The following is a 17,160-nucleotide window of genomic DNA, read 5'->3' on the forward strand; positions in this document are numbered from 1 at the left end:
TGGAAATGAATACGCAAGCTCGATGGACGCTAATCAAGGACAATAAAATATGCCGAAAGTGCCTCAAGAAACATTTCAGTACGTGCGAAGTGAATCAACCTTGTAACGAAGACGGGTGTACATTCCTTCACCACCCACTGCTGCATGACAAATTTCGACACCGACCCAGTCGAAACATATCGAGCCCTAACTCCTCTTCCAGTTACCAAGGAGTACGCGCAGTGAACACAAATCAACATTGCAATACCCACCACTGTTGCCTTGGCACCGTATTGCTAAAGTACGTTGAAGTTATCATATACAGTCGACAAAGAGCTGTTAAGACTTATGCGTTTATAGATGAGGGATCTACGTGCTCCCTGATGGAACATAGTCTTTGGGAAGAACTGGACGTTGCTGGTGAGCCATATCCACTTTGCATCAGTTGGACAGGTGGTCAAAATAGGTACGAAAATGACTCTGTAAGGTGTGCAATCGAAATATCTGCAGCACAAGGACACCCACCGGAGAGAAACCGCATGACAAACATCCATACGGTAAAAAGTTTGCAATTACCAGCGCAGTCCATCGTGATGGATGATTTGTGTCAACATTACCACCACCTGGTCGGTCTCTCTATGGATTCTTATAAAAACGTTAGACCACGTATTCTCATCGGAATGGACAATGTTCATTTAGCGCGTCTGGTTGACTGCAAGGAAGGAGGAGACGACCAACCGGTCGCGGCTAAAACTCCGCTAGGATGGCTGATTTATGGACCATGTTCTATTGGAGAACGTATGGAAGGACGAATTGAGCATAATTTCCACATTTGTGAATGCGAAGCTCTACACTTTGCTGTAAAGGACTACTTCTCGTTTGACAGTATTGGTATACAAGCTCCTAGTCGACCATTATTGTCGAAGGCAGACGAACGAGCATTGGATATGCTACAAAGCAACACCAAGTTGAAGGGACACAGATACGAGACAAGTCTGTTATGGAAGTTCGATGATGTACAGCTGCCAGATAGTCAACCGATGGCACTAAAACGTTTTCAATGTTTGGAGAAACGAATGCTGCGAGAACCGGAACTAGCGATAGCCATGCAGGCGAAAATACGGGACTACGTGGAGAAAGGTTATATTCGCGAGCTAACGGAAGAAGAGCTGAAGGCCTCTCAGTTGCGAGTGTGGTATCTTCCCATTTTTCCAGTAGTGAACGTCAACAAACCAGGAAAGCTTCGCATTGTTTGGGATGCAGCTGCAATGGCACGAGGAACTTCGCTGAATTCCTTCTTATTGAAAGGTCCTGATCAAGTCGCATCGTTGGTTGCTGTACTACAACGTTTCCGTGAATTCCTTGTTGCGATAGCCGCAGACATACGAGAAATGTTTCTGCAAGTTTTGATGAATGCAATTGACCAGCATTGCCAAAGATTCTTTTGGCATAATGGGCTACCCGGATCCAGCCTGTCTGTCTACGTTGTACAAGTAATGACATTTGGTGCAACCTGCTCTCCTAGCTGTGCGCAATTCGTTAAGAACACTAACGCACAACGATTTGAAAGTCAATATCCCAGGGCAGTAGAAGTCATCGTGAAAGATCATTACGTGGATGATCTTTTGAGCAGCGTGGAGACAGAAGCTGAGGCGTTAGAACTTATTCGACAAATTCAATTCATCCATGGACAAGCAGGGTTTGACATACGTGGATGGTTATCCAATTCAAGACATGTGTCAGAGTTGCTTAAAGAACAGCCTAATTCTGATAAAAATCTCAATATCGATTCTGAATTGGCAACTGAAAAGGTCCTAGGAATGTGGTGGAATACTGCTGCAGATGTGTTCACGTTTCGCCTATCAGTTAAGCACGAGCAAGAGCTACTGGAAGGGAGTAGAGTACCAACTAAAAGAGAAATTTTAAGGACACTTATGACCATATTTGATCCATTAGGTCTGCTGGGGAATCTTCTTATGTTCCTTAAAGTTCTCCTCCAAGAAATATGGCGAAGCGGAACAGAGTGGGACGAGCCAATCGGGGAAGCACAATTCATCAAATGGCGAATTTGGCTTAAGGAACTACCCAAGGTGGAAGATGTGTCCATTCCAAGGTGCTATCGCATCAAAACATCCAACAATGTGGAAACGAATAAGATCCAATTGCATATTTTTGTTGATGCTAGTATCGAGGGATATGCAGCAGTAGCTTATCTACGGTTCGAAGAGAATGGCGTAATTGAATGCTCCCTAGTAACTGCGAAGACGCGTGTTGCACCCCTAAAATTTGTTTCGATTCCCCGACTTGAGCTCCAAGCAGCTGTCGTTGGAGCTCGATTGGCGAAAAGTATAGCTGAAAACCACCGGCTAAAAATCCAGGAGCGTTATTTTTGGACCGATTCCAGAGACGTCCTATACTGGTTAGCATCGGATCATCGACGATTTAGTCAATTTGTTGGATTTAGAGTGGGCGAAATATTGGAGACAACCGAAATTGCGGAGTGGAATTGGATACCTTCACGTAAAAATGTGGCAGACGACGGAACTAAATGGCAACGAGCCCCCGATCTCACACCATCTGGACGCTGGTTTCGTGGACCGGAATTTCTATGGAAGCCGAAACAGGAATGGCCTGGGCCACCAACAGATCAACATGTGTCAACTGTAGAACTGCGGCGTACGGTAAATCATCACTCAGTTGTAGAGGACGTGATTAGAACAGAAATTTTTTCGAGCTGGTGGCGCCTGTTACGTCGAATTGTCTTCATTAGACGGTTCCCTTTGAACATCCGGAGAAAGCTGAATGGACAGCCTAAAATAGTTGGCTCGGTAACTCAAGAAGAATTATTGTTAGCAGAGTGTTACGCCTACCAGTGTGCACAGCGATCCTCATACGCAGAAGAGATTGTGATCCTACAGCTGGCATCTCAGTCGGATAGTATTGGTGAGTACGTATTACCTAAACGAAGTAGTATTTACAACTTGTCACCACATATCGACGAGAAAGGCGTGATTAGGATGGGAGGACGAGGTAGAAGGTGTAGATTTATTGGTCCTTATACTGCAAGTCCTATCGTGCTGCCCAGAGAACACCATGTGACACAACTTGTAGTGCGATACGAGCACGAGAAATATCACCATTGTAATAACGAAACCGTTGTGAATGAACTTCGTCAAAAATACGTGATACCCAGGTTACGTAGAGTGTGTGACCAGGTTCGAAAGAGATGTCAAAGATGCAAAAACAACACTGTTTTGCCTAGACCTCCGGCAATGGCAGACCTGCCATTGGCTAGGCTAGAAGCATATGCCCCACCTTTCTCACATGTGGGAATTGACTATTTTGGTCCTATGCATGTTATCGTTGGACGACGCGTTGAGAAGAGGTGGGGGGTTCTTTTGACCTGCTTAGTAGTACGGGCGGTTCATTTAGAAATTGCGCATACGTTAAACACAAGTTCATGTATAATGACTTTACGAAACTTTATGGCGAGACGCGGTATACCTGTCTGCATTTATAGCGATAGAGGCACCAACTTTATTGGAGCCAACAGGGAACTTACCGAGGCAGTTCAAACTATTAATGAAACAAAATTAATGGAAGAGTTCGTTACAAGCCATACAAAGTGGTCATTTAATCCACCCAACAGCCCCCATATGGGTGGAAGCTGGGAACGTTTAATACAGTCGGTTAAAAAAATCCTAGGGCAAATGCAATTTCCCAGACTTCCCACTGACGAAGTTCTTCGGACAACGCTAATGGAAATTGAAAGCACAATTAATTCTAGACCGCTTACGTACATCCCTATTGACTACGAAGCTGAGCCTGCTTTAACACCGAACCACTTCTTGATGGGGTCATCTAGTGGGTTAAAACCATTAATTCCATTCGACGATCGTGCAGCGACTCTCAAAAATACATGGAAAACATCTCAAGTCTACGCCAACCATTTCTGGAAAAGATGGATTCAGGAGTACTTACCGAGCATCTGTCGCCGAACGAAATGGCATCAGCCAGTCACACCTATACAAATTGGTGACATCGTGATAGTAGTTGATTCTAATCTTCCACGCAACTCTTGGCCTAAGGGGCGGGTAGTGGATGTAAAGGAGAAAGGTGGGCAAGTCCGCAGTGCAACTGTACAAACAGCTCATGGATTGTATGAAAGGCCGGCAGTGAAGCTGGCTGTATTAGACGTCGGAGTAACCTCTAGTAAGCAGGACCAGGGGACCAGCGTACTGAGGGGGACTGTTACGCCCTTTGGCGAAAACCCCTCCGTCAACGAAGACACACCCAGCGTTCATCGAGAGGATTGCTGAAACGTCAAGCGAGAATAAATTGAGAACACTTGAAGAGCAAAATTTGTCATTACAAACCATTGTTATTAATTGAACTACTATTCCTTCTTAGTAACCTTAAAAGTTAGTAAATTAGTTAATACCTAAATAGCCTAAAATTCTCCAAACAAAAGTGGCTACATGGTAAGCAAATGATATTGCACATTAGAATTGTGAAACTAATTGCAACAACATTTCAGATTGTAAACATTAATTTCGCATGGTTTGCGCACAATTGAATTACGCTAAAGGATTTTATTAAAGTAAGGTAATACATTAATTTATTGAACAATTTAAATAATGTAACCACTAAATTAAAAGATTAATTAAACAGATATTGTAAAGATTCGACACATACCGGATAGCTTCAGCGGATCTGAAGTAAACACTAAACGTAAGTTAACCTAAAATAACTACGCTGAACATTATGTAAACTTTGATTGTTACTCTTTAGGGAAATTATAACTCTCTCGAACAAATTACTTCATGGACTGTTAAATATCCGGAAAGACTGACTGATTTGTTACCAGTAACGGTAACAATTAGGTTAAAACTTTATCACACAAACGTTCATGTAAAGTTCCATAACCATTTCAGTTAAAGTTTAGCAGGGATTATAAACAATTTGTAACCATTTTCGGTAAGGTCAAGGTATGGTTCGCGTTTATGCGGGTTAGGTGCAATAAGACCACTGAAGAAGCTTATGAGCGATGTTAATTTTCTAGAAGGAGGAGGTAGAATATTTTTATTTTTAGCGTTATGTTATAAATGGACGCCGCCTTATAAAGTTGAGGATGAGATAAACTTTTAATGTTTATTGTTTAACAACTGCGTGTTCAACACACACACTGCACAGCATACATTGATTTCACTTTGATCGGAATAAACGGAACGATCTGTATTTATCTTGAATAAAATAAATTATACCAGATTCCACCTGTCATCACTAATAAATCAACATAGAGATTGCTAAAGTATGATTGTATTAGTAATTTGTTTTCATCGGGATAATTTTTAGCTCTGAAAGATTTTTTCCCGATGAAAACATTTCTCGTATACGTATACGCTACCTAGTGTGTGTACGATAAACGTCAGCAATCTCTATGACATATCAAGTTGTTTCCGATAGTGCGTGCAATTTCTTTTGATTAATCCGTGGTATTTTCACTTTATATTATTTTCACTTACCCATGTGATTTCATCGATGCATTGACAAAATCAACGTCGGCGAAATGATCCGAGCAGACAAACAAATTCAATTCGCTGATTTCTGCTCTGCTAATAATTTTCAGCCATTTTTCACGATTTTCAATGTTGCTAGAAAACAGTTAAGCAATATGAATATGTTGCCTGCGCAAACGGATTACCGGATTACTTACCGTTTTGCGACAGAATAAAAAGAAATATCATTCTGAGCTGCGGAATTATAACAGCGGGGAATGGCGCAAATTTTTCGTCCCATTTTGTAAAAAAAATAACTGATGCAAATACAAAAATACCCGCTAGCGCAGCAGGAACAGCAGCTGTCAAACCAGTTTTACACTGGAAACAAATTAAAATTTAAAAGTCAAACCAGTTCTACACTGAAAGCAATTTCAAATTGATTCGAATACAAAGAATGCTTTTCCATCAAAACGACGAAACCGCTTTTTTAAACTAAAACTCAAACAAAAATTCGGTGAAACGCTCACCACTTCCTTCCACGCAAACCAACACCACCATCAGAGAAGTGGTGTTAGTTTACGTGGGAGTACTGAGAGTTTCGTCGAAGCGACGTTTGATATTTTTTTAATATACATAAAAGCGCATTCATCGCTGTGAAAAATCACCCTTCAGTTAATGTTTTAGACTAGGTTGTAGAGCATTTTATAAGACGTTTGCTAACTTTTCAATTTATTATTATTAATTAGAAATATCTTCTTACTACCACCACTCAAACTAAGAATTATGTTGTATCTTGTTTTTGTTATTTACAAGAGAAAATAATAAACTTTTAGAACCGAGACTAGAAATAGGATCGTTTTCTTTGTGTAGTTAGACTTTTGTTTTCATAGTGCTTTCTTTTCGTCGATGGACTGTCAACTGCAGGGTCAGAATCCAAAACAATATGCTCAGTTATTTGTGTTCTCGCAGCAAAGCAGATTAATCCAGAGTAACTATGAGAAATCTGAATACAAGAGGTACTCTAAGGAAAGCTGACTTCCCCTCGGTAAGATCCATTAAAAATTTCACACGGAAGTGGGAAGTTGTCAAGCCAGAAAATTTTGTATGGATCGTAACAGTTTCCAGACCCCCCTCCCTCCTCCTTAAAATTTGAACATAAATAATGTTCTTTTTCAAACGTAATAATTAAATTTTATCGCATTGTAAAAAAATGTTTCCATGAATATTTTTCCATAAACTGGAAATAAAGATATCGTCAGACTTTTGGAACAAATATATTTTCTTCAAAGCTAGCTAACAGATTCCAAATTGGTAACCATGATCTCAAACTTGGTATGAGCAGAAGCGAGAGAAGATCCCAATTCTACATTAATGGCGGCAAACTCCAACTCGTATTAACTTTTAATACCGGCCCTGTTAGGAAAATCTGCTAAATGTTTGCTTATGATTGTATTGATTTACACCAATGTCGAAACCAAATCAAACTGACGTTGACCACTTGAAAGCTGGTAAATCCGAAAGGCGATTCACTTGTGTATTTTGGATTAATTTTGTGTAATAATGTATTATATTGTATTTTAAAGGGTGATACGGTCAAAATTTGGTCAATATCAACTTGACGTATTTCTTTCAATTTTGCATTTAAAAAACCTGAACACCCCTCATTTTGAAGGTGTGTGTGTGTGTAGAATGTTGCTCCTATTTTGATTTTGGAATTCACTCTTCAGTTGTCAAAATGCCGTCCAAGCAAGAAGAGCAGCGTATCAAAATTTTGCTCGCGCATCGCGAAAATCCGAGCTACTCGCACGCAAAGTTGGCAAAATCGCTAAAAGTTGCCAAATCAACCGTTACAAATGTAATTAAAGTGTTTGGGGAACGTTTGTCGACAGCCAGGAAGTCTGGATCGGGGGGAAATCGAAAACCGGAAGCCGCTGAGACGACAAAGAGAGTTGCCGGTAGTTTCAAGCGAAGCCCTAACCTCTCTCTCCGAGATGCCGCAAATAAGCTGGGTGTATCGTCTACAACCGTGCATCGAGCCAAAAAACGAGCCGGACTATCGACTTACAAGAAGGTAGTGACTCCAAATCGCGATGATAAACAAAATACGACGGCCAAAGCGCGATCCCGGAGGCTGTACACGACGATGCTGACGAAGTTTGACTGCGTGGTAATGGACGACGAAACCTACGTCAAAGCCGACTACAAGCAGCTTCCGGGACAGGAGTTTTATACGGCAAAAGGAAGGGGAAAGGTAGCAGATGTTTTCAAGCACATGAAACTGTCAAAGTTCGTAAAGAAATATCTGGTTTGGCAAGCCATCTGTACCTGTGGCTTGAAAAGCAGCATTTTCATAGCTTCCGGGACTGTCAACCAAGAAATTTACGTGAAAGAGTGTTTGAATAAACGTCTGCTGCCTTTCCTGAAGAAACACGGTTGTTCCAACAATCAATACGAAACTAACGATTTTAAATTGGCTCACCACTTTACACACAGAAAAATTTACCGTCGAAACAAAAATATTTGAGGTAAATTTAAACGTAAACTCAGTTTGTTCTGGCCACAAACATAAACTAGGTTGATTTCAAACGTATTCTATGTTTGAATTCATTGATAATAATGTTTAAAACAAAAATAATGTTACGTTTATTTTAAAAATATTCGTGTTGAAAATAAACGTGAATATTTTTGATTTATTTGAAAACTATATGCGATCAAAAATTAATATGTTTATTTTAAACATGCTTTTCATGTTTAAAATAAACAAACATATTTTGAAATTATTTGGCATTTGAATGCTGAATCAAAATAAAATTGATAGCAAATAAATAGAAATTTCTGCTATTATGGAAAGTCTGTGGATGTTTGGATCCGGGGGGCCGTCGGGGTGGGTGTCCGATCAGATCCAGTTCAGTAAAACCGGTGAAACTTTGTGATATTAGCGTCATTTTTCGTTTCTGACGCTGGTCCTCATACCGGCCTCTTTCTAAGTTTAGTGTTCGGGGATGATCTGTTTTTCTTTCGACGTCGGGTGGGGGGTGAGGATGATATGGGGATCAGCATCAGAAACGACGGATTGACGTTAATATTGTGATGTTCCACCGGTTTTGTCGAGCTTGGAGCACTTGCTTGCGTTGGTTTCCGGACCCTCTACTTTGGTTTCGCCGCTTGCAGGCCGTTTTCGGTTAAGTTTGCCGAATGTAAACAAGAAGGAAAAAAGGACACGCTAAAAATTGATTACCCAGATTATGTATTGTTGAAATAAACATGCTTTTGAATTTAATTTAAACATACATATTTTTGTTGAAAACATGTTTTTAATTTACTTTGAACTATTCATATTTTTATTTAATAAACATATATATTTTTAACTTAAATGAAGAAAATTTGGTTCCGTGTAGTAGCCTATTGGTCCCAAGCAAACGATTAACGTACCCTATTCTAGTTGAAATTCTATTACTACACTATGTTTGTTTTGATTCGCTATGAAAGTTTGACAGATAACATCAGGGGTGTGTGGATTCATGCAGAACATGCAGGGGTGAGTGAAATAGCTTGGGACTGCTTGGGACCGTTGTTCTGGTACTGAGTGAGCCAAAAATAATAATGATTTTCTTCGGGACCCAGTGGTCTTAGAGTTACCTCTATGGTTGTTCCGTACTGTTTTGGCCGGATTTGGCATCTTGCCATTACGGTAAAAAGGCCATGGAGTGGTACGCCGCCAACAACGTGCAGGTGGTTCCCAAGGACAAGAACCCTCCCAACACGCCAGAGCTCCGCCCAATTGAGAAATACTGGGCTATTGTCAAGCGGAACCTAAAGAAGACCAAAAAAACTGCTAAGGGCGAGCAGCAGTTCAAGGCAAACTGGCTTTCTGCGGCGAAGAAGGTGGACAAGGTGGCTGTACAAAATCTGATGGCAGGGGTCAAGCGTAAGGCCCGGCAATTCGGATTTGGAAAAGCGGAAGCCTAACTGAATATTTTTCCTGAATTTTATACTAAAAAAAAAAAAAGAAATTTAATTTGATTTTTTAAATAAACGATTTCACCGATTTACACGCGTTTTCCCTTGACCAAATTTTGACCGTATCACCCTTTAATAGGAAAAGTTATTTTGTCTACATTAAAAAAACAAAAGTGTATTTTTCTTGAATGAATGTATTGAAATCAGTTATGGCGGTAAGCTCCAACCGGTACTATCCTCGGATTAAATCCCGATCCAGAGTGTAAGGTTGATTTGGTGTTGACGTCGGTGTTGATCAGTTCTATCTTAAACCAAAATTTGACAGATCTTCCAAACAGGGACGATATTAAAAGTTAATCCGAAACATATACTGGAACCGAGGACAACAACTCAAATATGTTGTTGTTTTGATATTATTTGACGTTTTGTCTCGCGTTATGTTTGACAAAAAATGCATTAATCACACGCTAACTATAAAATACTCAGTGATGAGTAAAATTACATGTAGTTTGATAAATTCTTGTATCACACATATTCCATTAATAAGCTCGTGAACGAGCTCATGAATTAGTATGTGTTATGCACTCGGTTATCCATCGATGAACAATTTTTACTCATTTGTGGATTACAGTTACTGATTAATAGGCAATTTATTAATCATTTATGGTGGTGAGCTCCAACCGTTATTATCCTCGGATTAAATCCCGATCAAGAATGTCTGGCTGCTTTGATGTTGACATCAAAGTTGATCAACACGACTCTTAGAAGAAAAAAAATTGCAAATCATCCAAACAGGGACGGTATTAAAAGTTAATCCGAGTTGGAGCTTACCGTCATAATTGTGTTTTTCACAAAATGGGAGAAATCCTACACATGAATGGGTACTATAAAGTTACCAGGCAGTGAAAGAACGTCAATAATATATTTTAATGCATTTTTTTTTGTGATTTGAGCTCGCATTTGTCTGTGTGTGGCAGTTTTATCGCATTTTTAGTATTTTTCTGTCAGTAGCGAATATTTGTGTATATATTTTATTCGTCAAATATTTATGTATTTTTTTCGAATTTTACATTTTTATTGTTTTTTATTTTTTTTTGTAATGAGTAATGATGAATTTTTGTGTTTTTTTTTTCACTTTCGTATTTTCGATTCAATAATCAAGAGCAGGGAATAGCCCTTCGGGAAAATCAGACTTGTGAAAATCGATTTGTTTTTTTCTTGTTTGTAATCACCCAATGATGCGTTTAACGTATAAAACAAAAGAAATAATTTTTTTTCGCGAGTCTTATCTTACAGCTTCCAAGTGGAACGACAATACTCGTTGAGGGCTACCGCCATAAGCATATTTCAATTCGACAGATTGTACAAATACAACGTTGTGCGAATACAGCGCATTTTGTCCGACGTTATGTTTTACATACAAATCGAGAGTAAAATCAATTGACCACTTTGTCAAGCAGTTTTGGTGTGACTTTCTACCAGCAATTTCACAAAACAGGACCAAAAAATTACTATTTTTTTATAAAACACACAAATTTCGGCTACTTTTCTCGTTATTCTAGAAGAATTTTTTTTATTCTTCTATTACGAAGTTCAAGTGGTAGTAAACGTCATTTTAACTGCTCGAATGAAGTGGTTAATTGGCCCGTGTTGGAATTTTCGGTTTTCTACTTTGCCGTATACGTTACTATACGAATGAATTGTATTGGTAGAAAAATATTTCGTTTGTTATAAAACCGCTTTAAAGCAGTCAAGCTGTACTTATACCTGTCATTAAAACTGGTATAATGCTAACTATATTTTCCGTGTAAAAAGCGTACTTTCCACCGCTAGGTGGCTTTCTAAAGTACATTGATTTTTTTTCACTTTTCGAAGCAGAGATGAGCTTCCTTTCTTTGCTTTCAGGCTCTGAACCATTTGGTGGATTATTTTAACTTTTGGTTAAAATTTGACAGATGCAAAGTTATCGATTAACCCTGCTATCCGAGCATGGTTATATCTGACAGACAAGAAGTTAAATTTTGACAACCGTGGCTCGAAAACCGGTCGATCGACAGCACGGGGATTTTCGAACATAGAAAATAACTTTCGAAATGTCACTTTTAACCACGAGTTAAATTTAACTCCGCAAATGGTTCACAGCCAATGAGATGGATTACCGAGGTGAAGCAATCACTCACACAACCACTGTACGATACACGCAAGTACACGCAAGTAGTGACGTCACCTCTCTCTGTACCTCATTGGTTCACAGCCTCAGAGACACCCTGTTTTCTAACTGCACACGCTATTTCAAAACTCCCCAAATTTGTGTAGAATCCACCCAGATCGGTCAAAACTGAACCTACCTAAAATTGGGTCAACTATGTTGGGAGTGACAGGTTGACAAATGAACAACGTCGATCGGATTCATGTCAATGTTGTTCATTTGTCAACTTGTCACTCCCAACACAGTTTACCCACTCGTGGGTAGGTTCAGTTTTTACGGATCTTGGTGGATTCTACCCAAATTTGGAGAGTTTTGAAATAGCGTGCATACTCACTATAATCTGACAGCCACGCGAAAACAAAACATCTGCCCGGGAAAAAAATTCACAACAGCCATCAGCGGTTGGAAAAAATCGCTGTGTTCTTTCGATTTTCCGGTGGAAATTCAGTATACATTGGTGAAAAACTATCGAAAATTGTGACTTTAAAGTGAACAAGCGACAACTTAAACAATGTCGGACGACGGTGTTATCGTAATTGAAGACTCGCCGCAGCGGAAATCCATCAGGTTTGTTTGGTTCTTGGTTACAGTTCTTTCATGTTTTACCGTTGTTAAAATTCGTCCTCCAGTTGCGAACAAATTCCGGAATTATTCCTGGATAAGCTGATCGCCAAGAAGCACTTCAGTCAATTCGGACGAATCTACCGGTTCATACTGCGGCCCAAGCGCCTTTCATGTACGGTGGAGTACGAGAATGCAGAGGCGGCGGAAGCCGCTTTGGCCCGGAGTGGCCTCTTCCGGGATGTCAAATTCAACGTGTACTGGACGGATGAGGCACCGGCGGCTGTGGTCGGTGGTTCGAGTAGGGATGAGGGATTCGTCGATCCGGAAGTGCAACAGGAGCTGGATACCATGAGCGGAGGGCCAAGCAGTCTGAGGACCAAGCAAAGCATCAAGCAGTGTGAGTTTATAGTTTTGCTCGCGGGGTGGTGTGGGTTATTTAATGGTGATTTTTTTTTGTAGCGATTGAATCGTTCCTAAAGCAAACGGAGCGCTTCCCTATGCATCCGGTGTTGGCACCACCGAAACCACTGCGGATGCCAATGATGGCTCCACCGAGGAATAATATTCCGTCAGCCGATCCGAAGGCGTTCCAGGCGAAAATGGAATTTGAGTCCCTAGCGAGGAAGCCAGCTCTAACGGCGGAGGAACGGTTCAGGCTGCTGGATGCACGAGATAAGTATATCCGCTTTACGATGGATCGAACGACGGACATCAGGAAGGCCAAAAGTACACAGGGAACGTGTAAAGATATGTGTCCCGAGAAGGAGCGTTACATGAGGGAATGTAAGTTTCAGGTGGCATCCTACGAGGCGGGGGAGAGTTCGCAGCAGATAGACCACGCGAAAGCGATCAAGCAGTATTCGAGAAGTTCGGCGGATCAGGAGGCACCTTTGGCGCTTGAGTTGCGTTCGGAGAATGGTCTGGAGCTAGCAATGAGTTATTTGCTAATCAGGATCGCGGATTTGTGTGACGAAGAGGACGTTAATTTAAGTGACTGGTTCCATTTTCTATGGGACAGGACCAGGGGTATCCGGAAGGACATCACGCAGCAGGAGTTGGGTTCGCTGAGGGCGGTTCGATTGGTGGAGCAATGTGCGAGGTTTCACATACATTGTGCGGCCCGGCTGGTGGCGGAAGAGCCGTCCGTGTTTGATCAGAAAATTAACACGGAAAATATGACCAAGTGCTTGCAGTCGCTGAAGTATATGTACCACGATTTGGGGCTGAAAGGGATTCGTTGTCCGGCTGAGGCCGAATTTCGGGCTTATGTGGTTCTGTTGAATTTGAATGATGGGAACTTTCTGTGGGAGGTCAAGCAGCTTGCCGGGGACATAATGCACTCGCAGGAGATTCGATTTGCTCTGCAAGTCTACTTCGCTCTGGAGAGTAACAATTATGCCCGGTTCTTTCGGCTAGTGCGTCAGACGACCTACATGAATGCGTGTATTTTGCTGCGGTACTTCAACCAAATCCGGACGCGTGCCCTGGAAACGATGCTCAGGGCATACACGTATCGTACACCGGCTAGCTTCTCCTTGGATCACCTCATCGATCTGTTAGCCTTCGAAGACACAGAAGCAGCTGCATCGTTCCTGGATGCGTACAACCTGCCGATCGATCTATCGCTTGGAACCGTCCTAATGGACCCGAAGCAGTACGAACGCCCGGATCTACCCTATCAGCTGGAAAGAGCCTTCAACCTCGTCGAATGTAAGCGAACTTGCAGCGTAGGGGAAGCCATTTCCGGTCAGCCGTTGCAGGACGAATCTATTCTGGACAACCATCAGCTAGAAAATAGCTTCACACCGTCCGGTTACTTCCGAGAGGATCTTCTCCGCTCCATCCTTAAACCCAGCAAAATTCCCGACCCTTCTAGCCCGGTCAACGATGACGACAAAGTCTTCAAAGTTCCGTCTCCAACTTCCATCTCTCCCAAACCTCTCTTCCCAAAACCGACAACCAACAGCAACCTCTTCCTATCGTCCCGCAACTCGTACAAAATCGAAACCAACAGCCCTGCTCCGTCGGTGCCGTCTTTCTTCTCTAAGGAGAGCCCTACAAACCTGTCCGGTATAACAGCTCTTCCGCAACAGGCCGAACAACAGCCAAAACCGACCGCCTTCGGAGCGAACCTCTTTGGCAACGTGAACTTTGCCAGTCCAAAGACCAGACTGTTCGGAAGCATTCCCGTCGCAAAAACGTCCTCGGAAGTCGATGCAATTTTCCGAGGTCCCACGCCAACGTTTCCGTCGATGGAGCAAGCGCGTGAACTCGCCACTAAGCGGTTGCTGGAGGAAGAAATGATACGGAAACAGCAACAGGAAGAGGATGCCAAGCGGAAACGGCAGCAGGTGGAGCAGGAGTTGCGCAGGAAACGTGAAGCCGAAGAGGAACGGATTCGGCAGGAGTTGATTGCCCGAAAGGAAGCGGAAATCCGACGGCTCAAGGAGATGGAGGAGCAAAGCAAGCGGGAGCTGGAGGAAACGGTCCGGAAGATGTCTGAGAAGATTTACGCCGAGCTAGTGGACGATGTGTGCGGGCAAGAAGTCGGTCAGATTGCCACTACCTGCCACAATCAGTATCAACTGTTGGAGAAATACCCGAAGAAACTGCTGAAAGAGCTAGAGGATGAAGTGGTGCTGGAATTCCTGGTTGAAATGGTTCGGGAGGAGACACTGGTGAAGAACTGCCAGGAGAACCGCCAGCTCAATGTGATGCGTAAGTACTTCCGGTTGTGGTGGAAGAACGTCCGGATGGTGACGGATAATCGAATGCAGATCGAAAACAGTCCGGCATGGCTTCCGGAGCGAGAGTTGCAGGAACAGGCAAAGGAATGCTATCAGGAACATCAGGCACTCAGCCTGGCCAACATGAAGCGCTACGTCGGAGGAATGCCGAAAGTTTTCCAACTTCCGGAACGGAAGGAAGAGCAAGTCGATGTATTCGAGATCGTTCGAAGGCAGATTACTACTGTGCAGAAGAAGGACTTGCGAGGGTTCATCAAAAATCACGTCTACTGGAAGATAACGATTTCCATACCATTCAAACAGGAGGAAGATTCGTCCGGTTTCTACTACTTCATCAACAAGTGGTTGAAGAGCCTGTTCAAAAGATCTTCGGAAAATGACGGCAAATGTTTCTTTCTGGAAGTGCAGGAGAATGTGACCGCTCGCGAGCGGCTGGCGGTCTGCATGAGGCTGCTCAAAGGGATATCAATTTTCGATGAACTAAATACTAATGATCCTAAGGCGTTGGATAACTCAGATGGTCTCGTATTCTTCCTGGCATCGAATAATGTTGCCATATCGAAGCAACGGCTGCACAATCTGCTCCGGAAAGCTGACTCCTGGGGACCATTACCTGTAACCATAATCGCCTACAACTACCAGCCAAACTCGGACGAATCCCTGGAAGACCAGCTGGATCTTGATCTTCTCCTGGAGGAAGGGAAAATCAGTGACTTTGAAATCGTCTACCACCATGAAACTAGGAAAACCCCTCTGCGCCAAGCTCTACTGAAATCTCTAGCCCTTCTCGCGTCCTACTACAATGCAGACTCCCCGTTGGAAATGCAATCCCAAACATCCTTCATCGGAACCTGTCTCGGTGAGGAGCTGTGGTATCGCTTCCGCCTATCGTCGCAACAGAATCCCAAACTCAACGAAGCCTGTCAAAATCTTCCATTTGTGGTAGATCTTTTCAACCAGGCAATCAATCGTGTTTCCAACCTGGTTCAGCACAATCTCACCGCCTATCCAGATTTCCCGGCCGAGTTCAAACCGTTCGTCTCGAAGCGTCGCTTCGACATTCCCCTGGACCTGGAGTACTTTCCCAAAGACTGGCGCGATCCGGATCGTCAACAGAAGCTCGTCCGCTTCTTCACCCAACTGAAACTTAAAGCCATCATCTTCGACGCTGCAGCCCTCAAATCCCTACAAGACCTTCAATCCCACCTTCGGCCTTACATTCGTTCATTGCTCCCAAAGCCGAACGAAAAAGCCGCCCGTCGACTCCTTGCCCTCGTCACCCAAGAAATCCTCCGGGCCCTCCCCACCGGAGTTCCCTTCCCGCAAGCCATCACAACCCTTAATTGGCTCTCGCCCATCTCAATTCTCTCCAACGAACTCCTCCGGCATCGCTGGAGTGAAGCTCTCGTCCAGTTACCCTGCGAGGTAATCTACCACAAGCAGGAATACGAAAGCTACACCCGAACACTCTGGTGGCTGCCGGAGCTGAAAAAGCTCAAACGACGATCTACGACCGACGACGCGCAGCTACAGATTAGCACCAATGGCGAAGGCCTGGACACCGGCGGCAGCGAGAACGACGATGGGGGGTACGTGGATTCCCTGGATGGGTCCCTAGCGCTGGCGGCACTGCCGGCGGCGAAGAAGATGAAGCTGAACATCAGCCTGGCGAAGGATGATCTGGACGAGATACTGGCCCGGGGAAGACGATGCCTGGAACGGGCCGACGAGAAGCTGACCCAGTGTCGGGCGTTCACCCAGCAGACGCGGGATCTGGCCAACAAGCTGGACGGCCAGCTGTACGAGCAGGAGAAAACGTTCCGAGAGAACCGCTGGACTTGGGAGGCGAATTTTCGGTAGCGTCGTTGAGAAGGCGGATTGTAGTTTGAGCGTTTAGCAAGGTTAAAATAAATGACTTTTTTTTTTGTTCAACTGAAATGAGTGTTGAGGAAGTTTTTTGTGAGTCCGAAACTGAATGATGGAATTGGGTTAATTAGCGATTACTAATTTCAATTAATATTAATACGTCTTAGTATGTTACAGTTTTACTAGGTCGTTTTTACGACTTCCACTGTAAGATTCCTGCAACTTTTCTTGGATGTTTATTCCGGGTTTCCCCAGAAGTGCTTTTGGCTTCCTTCTGTTGTTTCAGTCGACATCAACTGAGATTTTCCCTCAGACTATCGGTACCAGGCCGAAT

At 43.0% G+C, this 17,160-nt stretch overlaps 1 protein-coding gene across 1 annotated transcript; it reads left to right on the top strand.

The window, feature by feature from the left end:
• The first annotated feature begins 12,048 nt into the window (after positions 1–12,048).
• xmas (RRM_XMAS2 and SAC3_GANP domain-containing protein xmas) lies at positions 12,049–16,879 on the top strand. Its single transcript, XM_065236380.1, has 3 exons — positions 12,049–12,216; positions 12,279–12,610; positions 12,673–16,879. Exons 1-3 carry the CDS (start codon positions 12,161–12,163, stop codon positions 16,818–16,820), a joined length of 4,536 nt encoding a protein of 1,511 aa, XP_065092452.1. The 5' UTR covers positions 12,049–12,160; the 3' UTR covers positions 16,821–16,879.
• The last annotated feature ends 281 nt before the right edge of the window (positions 16,880–17,160 follow it).

The sequence above is a fragment of the Ochlerotatus camptorhynchus genome, unplaced genomic scaffold (genome assembly GCF_037179485.1).
Source record: "Ochlerotatus camptorhynchus isolate MF236.1 unplaced genomic scaffold, CSIRO-AGI_Acam_v1.1 ptg000550l, whole genome shotgun sequence".
Taxonomy (NCBI): domain Eukaryota; kingdom Metazoa; phylum Arthropoda; class Insecta; order Diptera; family Culicidae; genus Ochlerotatus; species Ochlerotatus camptorhynchus.